Source organism: Platichthys flesus, chromosome 14 (assembly GCF_949316205.1).
Source record: "Platichthys flesus chromosome 14, fPlaFle2.1, whole genome shotgun sequence".
In the NCBI taxonomy this organism is placed as follows: domain Eukaryota; kingdom Metazoa; phylum Chordata; class Actinopteri; order Pleuronectiformes; family Pleuronectidae; genus Platichthys; species Platichthys flesus.
Window position 1 is genome coordinate 9,665,046 of NC_084958.1, and position 12,079 is coordinate 9,677,124.

The 12,079-nt window shown below is 40.3% G+C and overlaps 2 protein-coding genes across 3 annotated transcripts; one reads left to right on the forward strand and one right to left on the reverse strand.

Moving 5' to 3' along the window:
• Positions 1 to 368: 368 nt before the first annotated feature.
• On the forward strand, positions 369 to 4,546 carry wu:fc46h12 (uncharacterized protein LOC568958 homolog). 2 transcript variants are annotated; one of them, XM_062404721.1, is made up of 7 exons: positions 369 to 508; positions 1,562 to 1,631; positions 2,080 to 2,261; positions 3,020 to 3,128; positions 3,515 to 3,625; positions 4,015 to 4,093; positions 4,262 to 4,545. In XM_062404721.1, the coding sequence occupies exons 3-7, from the start codon at positions 2,164 to 2,166 to the stop codon at positions 4,351 to 4,353; spliced, it is 489 nt and encodes a 162-aa protein (XP_062260705.1). In that variant the 5' UTR covers positions 369 to 508; positions 1,562 to 1,631; positions 2,080 to 2,163; the 3' UTR covers positions 4,354 to 4,545. The 2 variants fall into 2 exon arrangements, with proteins under 2 accessions (XP_062260705.1, XP_062260704.1); XM_062404720.1 differs by having other exon boundaries at positions 374 to 508; positions 2,046 to 2,261; positions 4,262 to 4,546.
• Positions 4,547 to 4,916: 370 nt separating this feature from the next.
• LOC133968465 (Y+L amino acid transporter 2-like) lies at positions 4,917 to 11,907 on the reverse strand. Its single transcript, XM_062404526.1, has 10 exons — positions 11,787 to 11,907; positions 11,030 to 11,562; positions 10,239 to 10,364; positions 10,016 to 10,160; positions 8,504 to 8,627; positions 8,318 to 8,421; positions 8,134 to 8,230; positions 7,897 to 8,046; positions 6,658 to 6,841; positions 4,917 to 6,343 (listed from the first exon to the last, which is right to left on the reverse strand). The coding sequence occupies exons 2-10, from the start codon at positions 11,547 to 11,549 to the stop codon at positions 6,249 to 6,251; spliced, it is 1,545 nt and encodes a 514-aa protein (XP_062260510.1). The 5' UTR covers positions 11,550 to 11,562; positions 11,787 to 11,907; the 3' UTR covers positions 4,917 to 6,248.
• Positions 11,908 to 12,079: the final 172 nt, after the last annotated feature.

Genomic DNA, 12,079 nt, shown 5'->3' on the forward strand with positions numbered 1-12,079 from the left:
CCTGGTATCGAGTGCAAGGGACCTCAGAATCAAATGTTCAGACAATGGGTTCCCATGCTAGACAGTGGGTGTACATTCTATATGCATCAAGTTTATGTTGAGCTGCATACTAGATGGAAATGTCTGCTGTAAGCATAAACTGAATAGTTATTAGGTCAATTTTTCCATTATAGCTGTAATTACTAAATGCTCTCTTCGTTTGTGTCTTCTACATGTATGATACCTCTTTCTATCCTGAGATATTTGTATTATTTTTAATCCGTTTTGTGTCAATCCCGTGTTAGAAATACTATCACCATGCCTGTGATTTTTCTGGACTTTCTCCTGGTGTGTTTTCCCATCGTCTCTCATTTTGCAGACATTTTATTGACAGACCGGTTGGAAAAGTTTTGGAGAAGGTCCTGAGCAAGTGACATCTGTGTTCCCTCACATCTTTTCCTGAGAACTTCAGGAAAACGTCTTTCTGGATGGTTCATACTGGCTGTGTGCCTGTCATGTCACAGTCAGGGTGAGGGAAACTAACTGTCACGTCTGAATGTTGACAAATCAGTGTTGCACGCTTGGTCCTCTGTAATCAGGGCTGTTTAGTTACACAGAGGGAATTTATTTGATGGATGACATGTAATGTGTCGGTACTATCTGACATATCTTTGTACTCCTTTTCGATCAGGATTTGAGATTTTGTGTTCGCATTTAAATAGTTTTGTTTGTTTGATGAATGAAATAAATGTGGTTTGGAGTGCAGGAAGAGTTTGAGTAAAGAAATAGAGGACATGGATCGTGGGACATGGGAACAAATCAGCCGTCCTACATCACTGGTAGCCTGCAGCATCACAGCAGTCACAAGTCTGTGAGAATGTTTTTATTTAGTTAAAACATAAATTAAAAAGCTTAAATGACTTTGAATTTTATGTTAACATTTTGGATAAAATTGAATAGAATGTTAGAATAACATTTCATATTTGGAATTTACTGAAATTTAAATCACTTTCTCTGAAACTATTTAATGAATTTATCCATGGCTTTTTACACTTCAAAATAGTAATTCATGTAAAAATTAAAAAAATCCATATGCAAGTTTGAATTAAAAATCCTAATTTACAGGGGAAGTATATAAATGAGTACATTGACTTAAGTCCATAAAAGTATACTATAAATGCAGTTTTTTGACGAAAATATGTGTTTGCATGCTCAGTATTCCTCCATAGATTTGAATGTTTTTCTGTAACATGCTTAGTGAAGTTTTACGCTGACTTGCCAGTAGGTGGTGCTGCTAGTCAAATCTTTTCACCAACTCTTCCTCCCCTCAACACTGCCATGTTGATGAGGTGGCTTACAAATTGTGGCAGACACCATTTTAAACAGTGAATTCAACATGTACACCAAGACAAAGGAAGTTTACTTAAAGCAATTTCAGTTTATTAAGACACCATAGAAATCCCCTCCCTTGTTACACACATCAAAATTAGGATTCAAGGTTTGACAGTTTTCCCCCTCGAAAAGTATATGATTGGGTATATGATCTTTTCTTACCTATGAATGTTGTTCTCTCTGTTTGTAGTAAGGTTATAGTTAATGACCAGGGAAACAAGCTGGACATCAACCCCTGGAACCTGTTACAAAGAAAATAGGTAATTACATTATATTCAAGTTAAGAAAGAAGCTTATTCATATTTTGTCACCGTGCATGATGATGATGACCCTGATAATGACCCTGATTCTAGTGGCTTTATTGCTTCGGTTCTACATCCACAACTTTACTGTTGTCGTTCTCTCTTACTACGATCCTTAATGGAAGCTTTCTACAAATGGCCCCTCTGGAAACTAACGATATTGAAATCTATGTCCATGATATTCCAGGGGCAGAAGACAGAGGTTTTCAAGTTGATCTAAAAAAAAAAACATGAATTCATGAAGTCCCTAACCGTTGTAATTATACATTTCTGCATTTGTGCTCTATCGAGATCTTTGGCCAGTTTGCTAGAGTCAGTTTTTTCCCATGAGGTGATCCGTGGTAATCAATGTTGTGCTGTCCTCTTCTCCAGTCGTCCACATGACCCGTGCACTTTCCTCTTTAAGCCATCGCTCCCGATCGAGCGGACATTCAGAAGACGACCCCGCACTCGACCACACACCGAACCACCTGATCCACTCGTCCTCAGCATGGACCTGAGATTCCTGTTTGTCGCCTCGGCTCTCGTTCTGGGGGCCACCATCACCATGCTCCTGGCAGAGGAAACCGAACAGTGCAAAGTCAAATGGTAAAGTGCTTTATTTGGTTTGTTGGCTTTCTGGGAGAATTGTCTGCATAGTCATAGATATGTTATAATATATATCATGATAGAGATATATCATTTATAGATTGAATTAACCTGTGTTGAATCAGACTGTTTGTATGAAGTGCACAGTGGGCACTGCATGAAATTAGTCAGTGGTGGAAATTTTCCAACATCCATCCATTCATCCAATTGTTATCTATAACGCTTATCATTTATTGTTTTGGGGGGAACTAGAGTCAATCCCAGCTGACATTTGGTGAGAGGTGCCAGTACAGGGCCAACATACTGAGACAAACAAACAAGCACTCTCACGTTCACACCTATGAGCAAATTAGAGTCTGTAAATAACCTAACCCTGATCTGTATGTCTTTGGACTGTGGGAAGAAGCCAGAGAAATCCCATGCAGACAGAAGGAGATCATGCAAACACAGATACCATCTAACCTCCCAGAGGCCGCACCATGTAAACGCTTATGCATAGATAATGCTTTATAAAGCTCGTTGGGTTGCATGAAATCCACTGCTGTCACAGTGAATTGGTCAAGGTGCTTATGAATTCATAGTTCTGTGCAGTCCAAGTTCACCTCTCATGCTTGTTATCATCGGTCTGTGCTCACAAGACTGCCGTTAGTCATATCTCGTGCAGACGAACGCTCAACTCCACACTCTGCACACTTTTCATAAATACTATATGAGCCTTTCAAGTGAGCTTTAACAAATCTGACTGCTCTTTTCCACAGGTTGTTTGGCATTTCATGCAGTGAAGTTAACGAGAAGCTGGTGAGCCAGATCAAGGCGTGGCAGAGCAGGCCGAGCTGTCTAGCCGCAGGGGAGAGGTGCTCGTATGAGGTGAAAAGCTTCTGTCAGCTGTGGAATTTGAATAAATAATTCACGAAATAGTTATTATAATATCTGTTATCTCAGCAGTGATTTAAATGAGGATAAAAAAAATGTGGAAACAAGGTTATAAATATTTAAGAGTGGAGATTGATGCCTGATGTCTGATACATAGATGATGTACCGCATTGTATATAAGTACAAGGTAATTATTGATCTGCTCGTGGTCTCGCTGACACAGGTGTTTTCCATTTACTACAGAAATAAGGATTTGTGCAATATTGCAAAGTAACTTAGTGTCTTAGTGTTGGACTATTCTAACTATTACCACCTACCAGAGGCCACAGCTGCACACGATGCACATAATGTCTGTGTCTGACTGTGACTTGTGCTGGCAGCTCGTGTCATCAGCTCCGTACATGATCCAGGCCACGCACATGTCTCCGAAAACAAAGAAAGTCAACGACCTTCAGTTTCTTCTGGAGCAGTCCACTGTTTGCAAGATGAGTGTAAGTATATGTATTTTTTTCAACGATACAGCAGAACAATTTTATCTGCTGCTCCCACAGTTTCCCTAATGACCAAAGACCTCATCAGTCATCTGTGAGTCTATCTGATTTAATGCAGCAATAATGGAAATTTCAACGGCTGGGCGTGAATATTGAAGTCAAATGTAAGTTTAAAAAAAGTTCATTGAAAGGTTATCACAAGCAGAGGGACAGCGTGTGAAAATGTTTATTCTCATGACCTCAGAGCGTTTTTGGGGGGAAATCAAAGAGGGAACTAAGAGTTCAGGTCAAGCAGCTTTGGTCGCTGAGGTTTTTTTCTTCACACTCTGTTTCCCTCTTTTTGTGTTTTGTGAAAAATCCGCGTCCCGGGATGTTACTACAATGTGCAGGGTGATGCTGTGTCCGAGGTTTCCAAAGACCCCGCTGACAATAACACAAACTACTGCAGCCTCCAGAACCTGATGGACGGTAAATGCTCTCTCCCTGTATGTTTACATAATGCACATGTACGAGTTGGAGACTAGTCTCTACACTCAGAACCAAGGTTACAATGTATTCTTAAATTCTTTCACGCATTGTAATCTCCATTATAAAAACAGTAACAACGAAGTTTAACAATATCTTTTGTCTGTTCAGGGAGTGGGCTGATTGATGCTGAAGGATACAAACAGTTCAGCAACAAGTGGATCTGCCCTGGGTTTGATACGGCCGACTGTACCTTTTCTTAAGAGGAGAGTAAATCCTCTTGGTAGAATTATATCCTTATTATATACCAACATATACCAACTAATATGTAGACTAGTGACCTTCAAGAATAATATAACTTCTGAGTAAACTGTTTGTTTTTCATCTGTTGATCCTATGTATGAGCATTATTCAAGTTTTCTTTAAAAGCTTTTTCATATGTAATAAAATGTGAAGCTGTAACCAAGACTGAAAGTTTGTTTAACATGAATTCATGTAATAGAATCAAAAAAATGTACTGATGCGAAGCAGCTTAACCTGAATGCATTGATATATTATATGGCTTATGTGATTTTTTTACATTGGATAAACTACAGAGGAAGTTCTTAAGCTGAATACAATAATTTTACTGACTCCTTTGTACCTCAGGAAACTGTGGGTATGGGAGAATTTTAACCAGATGGATATTTACTTATTAAAACATATATTCTAATGAGCATAGTTCTGGTAAATTTGCAATGCAACTTAAAAAAACAGGTAATTGTAATGTATGGGGGGGAGGGGGGGTGTAGTACACATTTTGGCAAATATAATCCACACATTTATTGTGAAAAGGTTTTGCATTTTAATCACAATACAAAAGAATTGAGAAACAAAGTTTGTTAATAGTCAAGATGACACACTACAATGTGTAAATATAAGAAAACGTCACGTCTGCTTGAAAGATTTTGAAGATTATAAGAGACAACGGCTGAGAGTCACTCACTGAAAGAAAAGGCATCTTGTTTCTAAAAGTGAATTCTTGAATGTATTTGGTTTGCGATTGGAGTTTACCTTTATTCTTTAAGACCTATCAAGTGAAGGTTTGATTGGTTGCCAGTAAACAAGAGTTGAGGCTCTGGATACCTTAACATTTTACAGTACACACTAGTTTGTTACAATTTTTTCAATTAGAACAGAAACACAGGCCTTTCAAGTGAAGCATACACAAGAGGTTTTAGCCAAAAAACTAGTTTTGCAGATACTGTATATTCGAATTTGCTACTTGCCTGCAGATGGATCCTGGACCAATTAGATCAGTCCTGGGAAAATCATGAATAATTACAAAACATAATATATAAACTCACTGAAATCAATTGTTTAAAGTAAAAGAATGACAAACAAGGCCCTGGATTGAACCTGCTTCACAGTGAAGCTGCTAATGACCCAGTCATCAATACTGGTTGAAACTTAGGATTCGACAGTGTTCTTAATATGCAGTTATTCACATGAATGTAGGATTTCCAGAATAAATGTAGGCAGGTCATCAAATTGGTGTAAACAGGTGACCCATCTCACTTTACATCATTAAACACAAAGAGGTTTTGATCACCACACCATGAACACGCTCTGTTGTACTGTTGATGTGTCTGGAGATTTGTGTATTTAGTTACTTCAGTAGTCATTGTAACAGTGACTACTAAAGGCAGTTAATAAGCCAGGTGCTGTTAGAGGCATTACATTACATTCGACTGTGTAATCAATCACAATAACATTATACATACTGCGACTAATTAAATACTTTTGTATGATTAACCTGTCGCCACATGAGTAGTATATGATGAATTCTTGAAAGAGTCTAATCGTATTACATCTTAACACTCAATACAAAATGTCAGCTTGAACTTTAATCTAATCCTCGTAGGAAATACTCCTCGTTGTCTGAAGAGAAGTGTGTCACATTCGCAGAGGAAAGCGAGTCTGCATTCTCTCAAGTGCTCGCTCCTCCTGGTGAGTCATTTGCGATGTCAGATCCTCTTTTTCACTTTCTTTTTTTTTTTTAGCATGACCTGGCACACAAACGCCATGAGTCCAGGCCAGGCTGTGCTGTCCATCGTGGGCCTCGTCTTTCAGGACAGAGGCCTCGGTGGTGGGCGGTTCCATGGACGCTCCATGGCGTTCACTGCGTTTTAGCGCCTGCTTGTGTTTCTGGCTCTGTGTGGACTTCTGTCAGGCAGCAGTAGAGAAGAGTCTGGGTGCATCTGGTGGCAAACGCTGGAGGAGGGAAAGAGGGAAAGTTTGTTTTGTGTGACAGAGGGAGTGGAAAGGCCAAGTGACGTATGGGATAGACTGTGTAAGGAAGTCAAACTGTAATGATCAACAGTAATCTCACTATGTGCATAATCTCATGTCTTTGAATAAAGGTCAGTATCTCAGAGGGGAAGTGTTTTCCCTTTATCACTTCATCACTTCTTCCAAACATGTATGAAATGACCACAGAAGTTAATTGATAATCACACCATAATAAAACACACACAAAAAAATCCCTGCTGCTCGGGTTTACAGAAGTTATTGTTAAAAAGCCTTACCATTTAATTTCTGTATGAACTTGGGCCTCTTGTCCTCAGGCAGGTAAATGGCCACATAGAACACTGGCACACCAGAGAGCGCAATGCCAATCCCAATGAGAGAGTTGATGGTGTCTCCGTACAGAGGAACAATGACTAAGAACAGGCTGCACAGGCAGTAGATGAAGGGGAAGAATAGGCTCAACTGTGGACAGAAGAACACACACACACACACACACACACACACATTTGTTATATACCGCAGATCCATTCTCAGACTATTTGTGTGTGTCATTCACAAAACCAATAAAAGAAAATGTTTTAATAATTGTCATTGTAGTGTGTTAATCCGGCAAGCTTAATTGGAATGAGTAAAGTAAGCTTCACAAATATATTATTTTTTATATATATTTATATATATATGTATTTAATGATCAGTGGTGGATGTTGCATTAATATAATGTACTAAAGTAAAAGTAGCAGTACAACACTGTAAAAATAAAAAAGTATGAGTTAAGACATTTATAATGACACAAACATTATTAAGAAAATGTTTTAAAATATCAAAAAGTAAAAGTATTAATTCTGAAAAATGTTCCCTGTCATTATTCATGATGCATTAAGTTGTACTTTAACATATATACTTTTTTGAGGACTATTGGAAAATTCTATTGATAGTAATTTCAGTTATATGTATGAGAATAATATGTTTCTTGTATTAAAGTTTTCAGCTCAAATTCATAAAATGTTTTGCTTTTTATTAAGTGTTGGTCATTCTGTGCTCATAAGGAACAGTTTTAAACCACAACATTCACTCAGGAGCAAAAAATCAAGTTATAAGAAATAATTGATTGTGATAATTATCAATTCTGACAAATATTATAACATTTGTGATATTGGTGAGTAGATAGAGCTGTCAGATAAAATCAGTAGAGTATAGATTACAGTCAAGTACGAGAGTCGCGTGAGGATGCACTGATGAGATTATTGATCAATTGATCATTGGATAGTGGTCCGATACTGACTTAAATAACTGGACTAGCAGAAATCTATTGATTCATATACTGTTAATAATACATGAGAATTCAGTACATTTATATAAGTCTGTTTAATTTCATTGGTGAAGCAGTGTTTAAATGAGGTATACAGTCTGTTAATTAAACCTAGCTGATGACCAGAGCACAGGTATCAAGACAGAGGAAGTCAGATTGTTCCACCACTATAATGTGTGTGTGTGTGTGTGTGTGTGTGTAGTAGCACCTTGACGGGCCGGTGTCGGTTAGGCTGAGTGATGCGCAGGTAGATGAGGCCGGCCACAGACAGACCCACGTAGAGCCAGTAACTGAAGCTGAAGTAGTTGATGAGCTGGAACACGTCCTCCACACACAGAAAGATCAGGCCCATCAACCCCTGGAACCAGAGAGCGCAATGAAAACAGAGCATACACTAACACTGTTGAGACCACTGTCCATCATCTGAGCAGTAACTGTCTCTCACATTGAAGAGCAGCGCAGGTATGGGTGTGTAACGCTCCAGGTGGATCAGACTCAGACTGTTGGGGAGGTGGCCTTCTCTGGCTCCAACGAAAAACAACCTGCATCATTGATAGAGATGAAAAGTCAAAGACGCTCTCCATGACGCTGCCTACGGTCAGTGCCTGTTCAGAGTTCCTGGTTCTCACCTCGAGGCGGCGATGATAGAAGCATTGAGGCCTCCGTAGCAGGACATGGCCACTGACACGGGGATGATCCACTTGAACGGCCCCAGTGCTGCATTCCCAAAGGTCTGCGGGATCAGATTCACATTTTGGTTTAGGCTCCGGGTCAACAAAGCCTATTAATACCTTAAATCGTCATCCAGGTCTTACCACAGCGACGGCGTCACTGGACAGCAGGGATGGCATGTCCAGGACCACGTAGTACGCCACGTTGGTCAGCAGGTAGATGATGGTCACGATGGGCATAGAGATGGCAATGGCCAGGGGCAGATTTCTACAACAACAAGCATAAAGTAAAATATGCAGTGGAAACACAATAACTATGTAAACAATGGAAACTTGTATTCTGACAATAATTGGATTCGGACAATAGTGAATAGATGCTGTCTGTATTTTATGATTACCCAGTATTACCCAAGGCCATACTGAGAATAAACAATAATGACAGTAAGACATGTGGAGTATTCATGGGCTTAGTTCAATTACTTTTAGTTTTGTTTATTTCCTTCCTTCAGTGTTATCCAAAAACAAAACAATAAACCCATACACAAATTTATGATCGGAAAATAAGCAGGAAGTAGTAAATCTTAGATTTTATACATAAGATGTTCATCATACAAAGAACATTAAGTACAAGACTGTTCCCTGGTTGAGATAGGTCTTAGTTGCAGTATAACATTCTCTTGAGTTGTCACAACATGTGAGGCAACCGTTTGACTTCATACTCACATTACTTTTAATAGCATGTAAATAGGAATATGATGAAATATTCTATATTCAATTTGTATGAATATCTAAATTCAAAATGATGTCTAATTCAGCCTAAAGTCGAGAGCTGGATTACTGCTGATCAGGTAAACACAGTCAGTGACGTGCTCTGTCAGCTGACTGGTGCTGGGCAGGCAGCTTAGTCATTACTTTTTGTTTCAGCGTGTTGTGTGGGACACATGGTGGATGAGTCATGACTGTGCAGAGCTGAATCACAGGGTCATGTGATAATTGTCAGTGGGCTCAGCACGAACAGCAACACGTTTCATATATTAACAGAAATTTGAGCCGTTGTGAGTAAATAAAGTGCAAACAAACGTCTTCTTATAACTGTAATTGTGAGAAAAAAAACATTTGTCATTTACTGAGTTCCAGTTTCTTAGTAAAATCTCTGTGTGGTTATTTGAAATTTTACTTTATTTACAATTTCAGAGATATATTAGCCCTTTAGCTCTGACCTTTCTAATGAAAGTTTCAAAAGAAATAAGTTATTGATGCATTTGAATTCTCATATAAGCCCAGCAATGTCTTTACCTGGTCGTGTCACTAAATATATAAATATAAGATAATCAAAAACAATTAAATAAAAAACGGAAAACAAAAATAAAGAAAATAATTTCACTTTCATATCCACTTACCAAACGTGTTGGACACATTCATTCATGCATACAGAGGTAAACAATTGTGTCAGTGGTTGCAGGGAATATCTAAAAGCACGTGTGCAGACAGGCATTTGTGTGAAGAGACTGTCAGTGTGCGTGTTGTCAGTTCTGTAGGGAGGAGTGCGGTTTGGAGGTGTGCATCTGTCTTGTAAAATGTAGAGCGTGTCCACAAAGGCTTGAGTGTGTGTTTACATGCCTCAAAATGCTTCTTTCATGCGTCTGTCCTCATTACCTCTCTGGATTCTTAATTTCCTCTGTCACAAAGTTCAGTGTGTCCCAGCCGGAGTAGGAGAACAGAGCCGAGTAGAGGGCCAAAGCTATCGGTCCAGGATCTGTGGAGGAGCCCTCAAATGGACGCTCGAAGCTTTTTGTTTCTCCTTCACAAAATGAGAAGACAGAGGTTGAAACGCATGGTGTGTTTTCGCTGATGGATTCTTAAATGTATTTGTACCTACCAGTTGATAGTTTCAGGATTCCTACAATGATGATGAGGATGAGTGCCATGAGTTTGGCGTAAGTGAAGATGTCCTGGACCAGAGTCCCCCACTTCACATAGGCACAGTTGACAAAAATGAGAATACCTGGAGAAAGTGGAGGAATGAGGTGATGAATGAACCTTGCCGTACATGGCTGAGACCATCATTTATGCAAATAAGGCCCAACACAGCAGATCCATGACCATCTAGTCTGAGCGTCTCAAGGGCCTCAGCGTGAGCGCGTCATGAATCTGGACAGAGCTGCTCTCTCACCCAAATACCAGTCCTACTGCTAGCCACATTCTTCAAAGCACAAAGCTGAGAGCTCTGCTGTAAACCTCAGTGTTATTTTTACAGGACTGATGGTCCAACTTTAGCCGGTGCCAGTCCCACAGAGGGTTACTGAGTTTGACCCTGGAGTGAATGGACATGTTAGTGTTCAGACTGCTTCCTGTGACTGCTTCAAAATAAAAGCCACTGTAGGTTTTAACAGCGGAAAGCTTGTAATGTACAAGCAGGAAGTGTTGAGTTTGTATTTGCAGTAAATTAATTCATCTGACCCTTTCTTGTTGTAACCATGTTTGGCTGCCTTCTTGATGAGACACTTAAATCTAAATGAGATGTGTACCTGCTTGAATGAAGGTTATATGAACTATTTTTGTTTTCTTTTTTTGTCATGAGAAATCCATCAACTCTTTTCCTAGGTAATGAATTAAATGCTGAATTTGGTCTGTCCCACATTCTCATTCATTCACAGGAGTGTTTCTTACAGATGCAGGCTGCTGCTATCAGGCGGATAGCGTGGTACGGCGGCTGGCAGGTTGGGTAGAAAGCCTCCACCAGGTAGTTGGCGAAGGTGAGTGAAATCACGGCCTGGCTGGCAGGCTCGATCAGCAGGATGGACGTCCACAGGCGGATGAAGGCCGGGAACCCACCGAAAGACTCCAGGATGTAGGCGTAGCTGGCTCCGGACTTGGTGACGGTGGTGCCGAGCTCTGCGTAGCACAGAGCCCCGAACACTGAGAAGATACCTCCGAGGGCCCAGATCAGCAGCGACAGTCCGTATGAGCCACAGTGCATGAGCACACCCTTTGGTGAGATAAAGATCCCAGAGCCGATCATGTTGCCCACGATGAGGCAGACCCCGTTGACGAGAGAGATTTCTCTCTTCATGTGCATCTTCTCCTCTTGGACTGCATTTGGGGCCTTTAAGTCCTCAACAGAAGCAGACTGTGAACGTGGGCATATTGTCTGTGACATGACGCCCATCTTCTGCCTCAGATCCCCCATCAGTGATGCACTGCTGATATGGAGATTATGGAGCAGGAATTAAAGCACTTTCAAATTTAACTGTCAAATGACTAAGTTGGTTTGAGTCCAAAATCTCCAGGCTTAAACACATGAGCTGAACTTGATCATGTCAATGTCCAGTAAACAGAAAAAGGTCACCCATGTGCTCACACCGCTAAGGAACACTGTGTAATAATCCGTGAAATAAAAGGCAAAAGTATACAAACAGGACTTTACCTTATTTTGGGGTAATTCTAAAGGTGTTTTTCTCCTCCTGTGGTGTGTGTAGTGTCTGCTCCTCTACACCTAGCTGTGAGAAATCGCTGAGATCATATCTGAGTGGTAGCAACTGAACGGTCGATGTCGCAATCCCTGCAGCCAGACACATCCACAGCGAGTGTTTTTACAGGAGCAGGCACTCTCGTGTTCCCCTCTGGGCTATTTTGAGAGACCAATAGGCCTCGCCCCCGGCCCCAAGGAACAGCAGAGACACAGGGAGCACAGCTGCTTCTGGGTCAACAGGACAAGGG

Excerpts from the sequence above, each read along its gene's own strand:
- wu:fc46h12 (XM_062404720.1), top strand. The coding sequence starts at position 1,576 with ATGACCAGGGAAACAAGCTGGACATCAACCCCTGGAACCTGTTACAAA. Across the intron at positions 2,262-3,019 it reads GAACAGTGCAAAGTCAAATG|GTTGTTTGGCATTTCATGCA; the intron begins GTAAAGTGCTTT and ends TCTTTTCCACAG. Across the intron at positions 3,129-3,514 it reads GGGAGAGGTGCTCGTATGAG|CTCGTGTCATCAGCTCCGTA; the intron begins GTGAAAAGCTTC and ends TTGTGCTGGCAG.
- LOC133968465 (XM_062404526.1), bottom strand. The coding sequence starts at position 11,549 with ATGGGGGATCTGAGGCAGAAGATGGGCGTCATGTCACAGACAATATGC. Across the intron at positions 10,365-11,029 it reads GATAGCAGCAGCCTGCATCT|GTATTCTCATTTTTGTCAAC; the intron begins GTAAGAAACACT and ends CACTTTCTCCAG. Across the intron at positions 8,231-8,317 it reads TCTATCATCGCCGCCTCGAG|GTTGTTTTTCGTTGGAGCCA; the intron begins GTGAGAACCAGG and ends TCAATGATGCAG.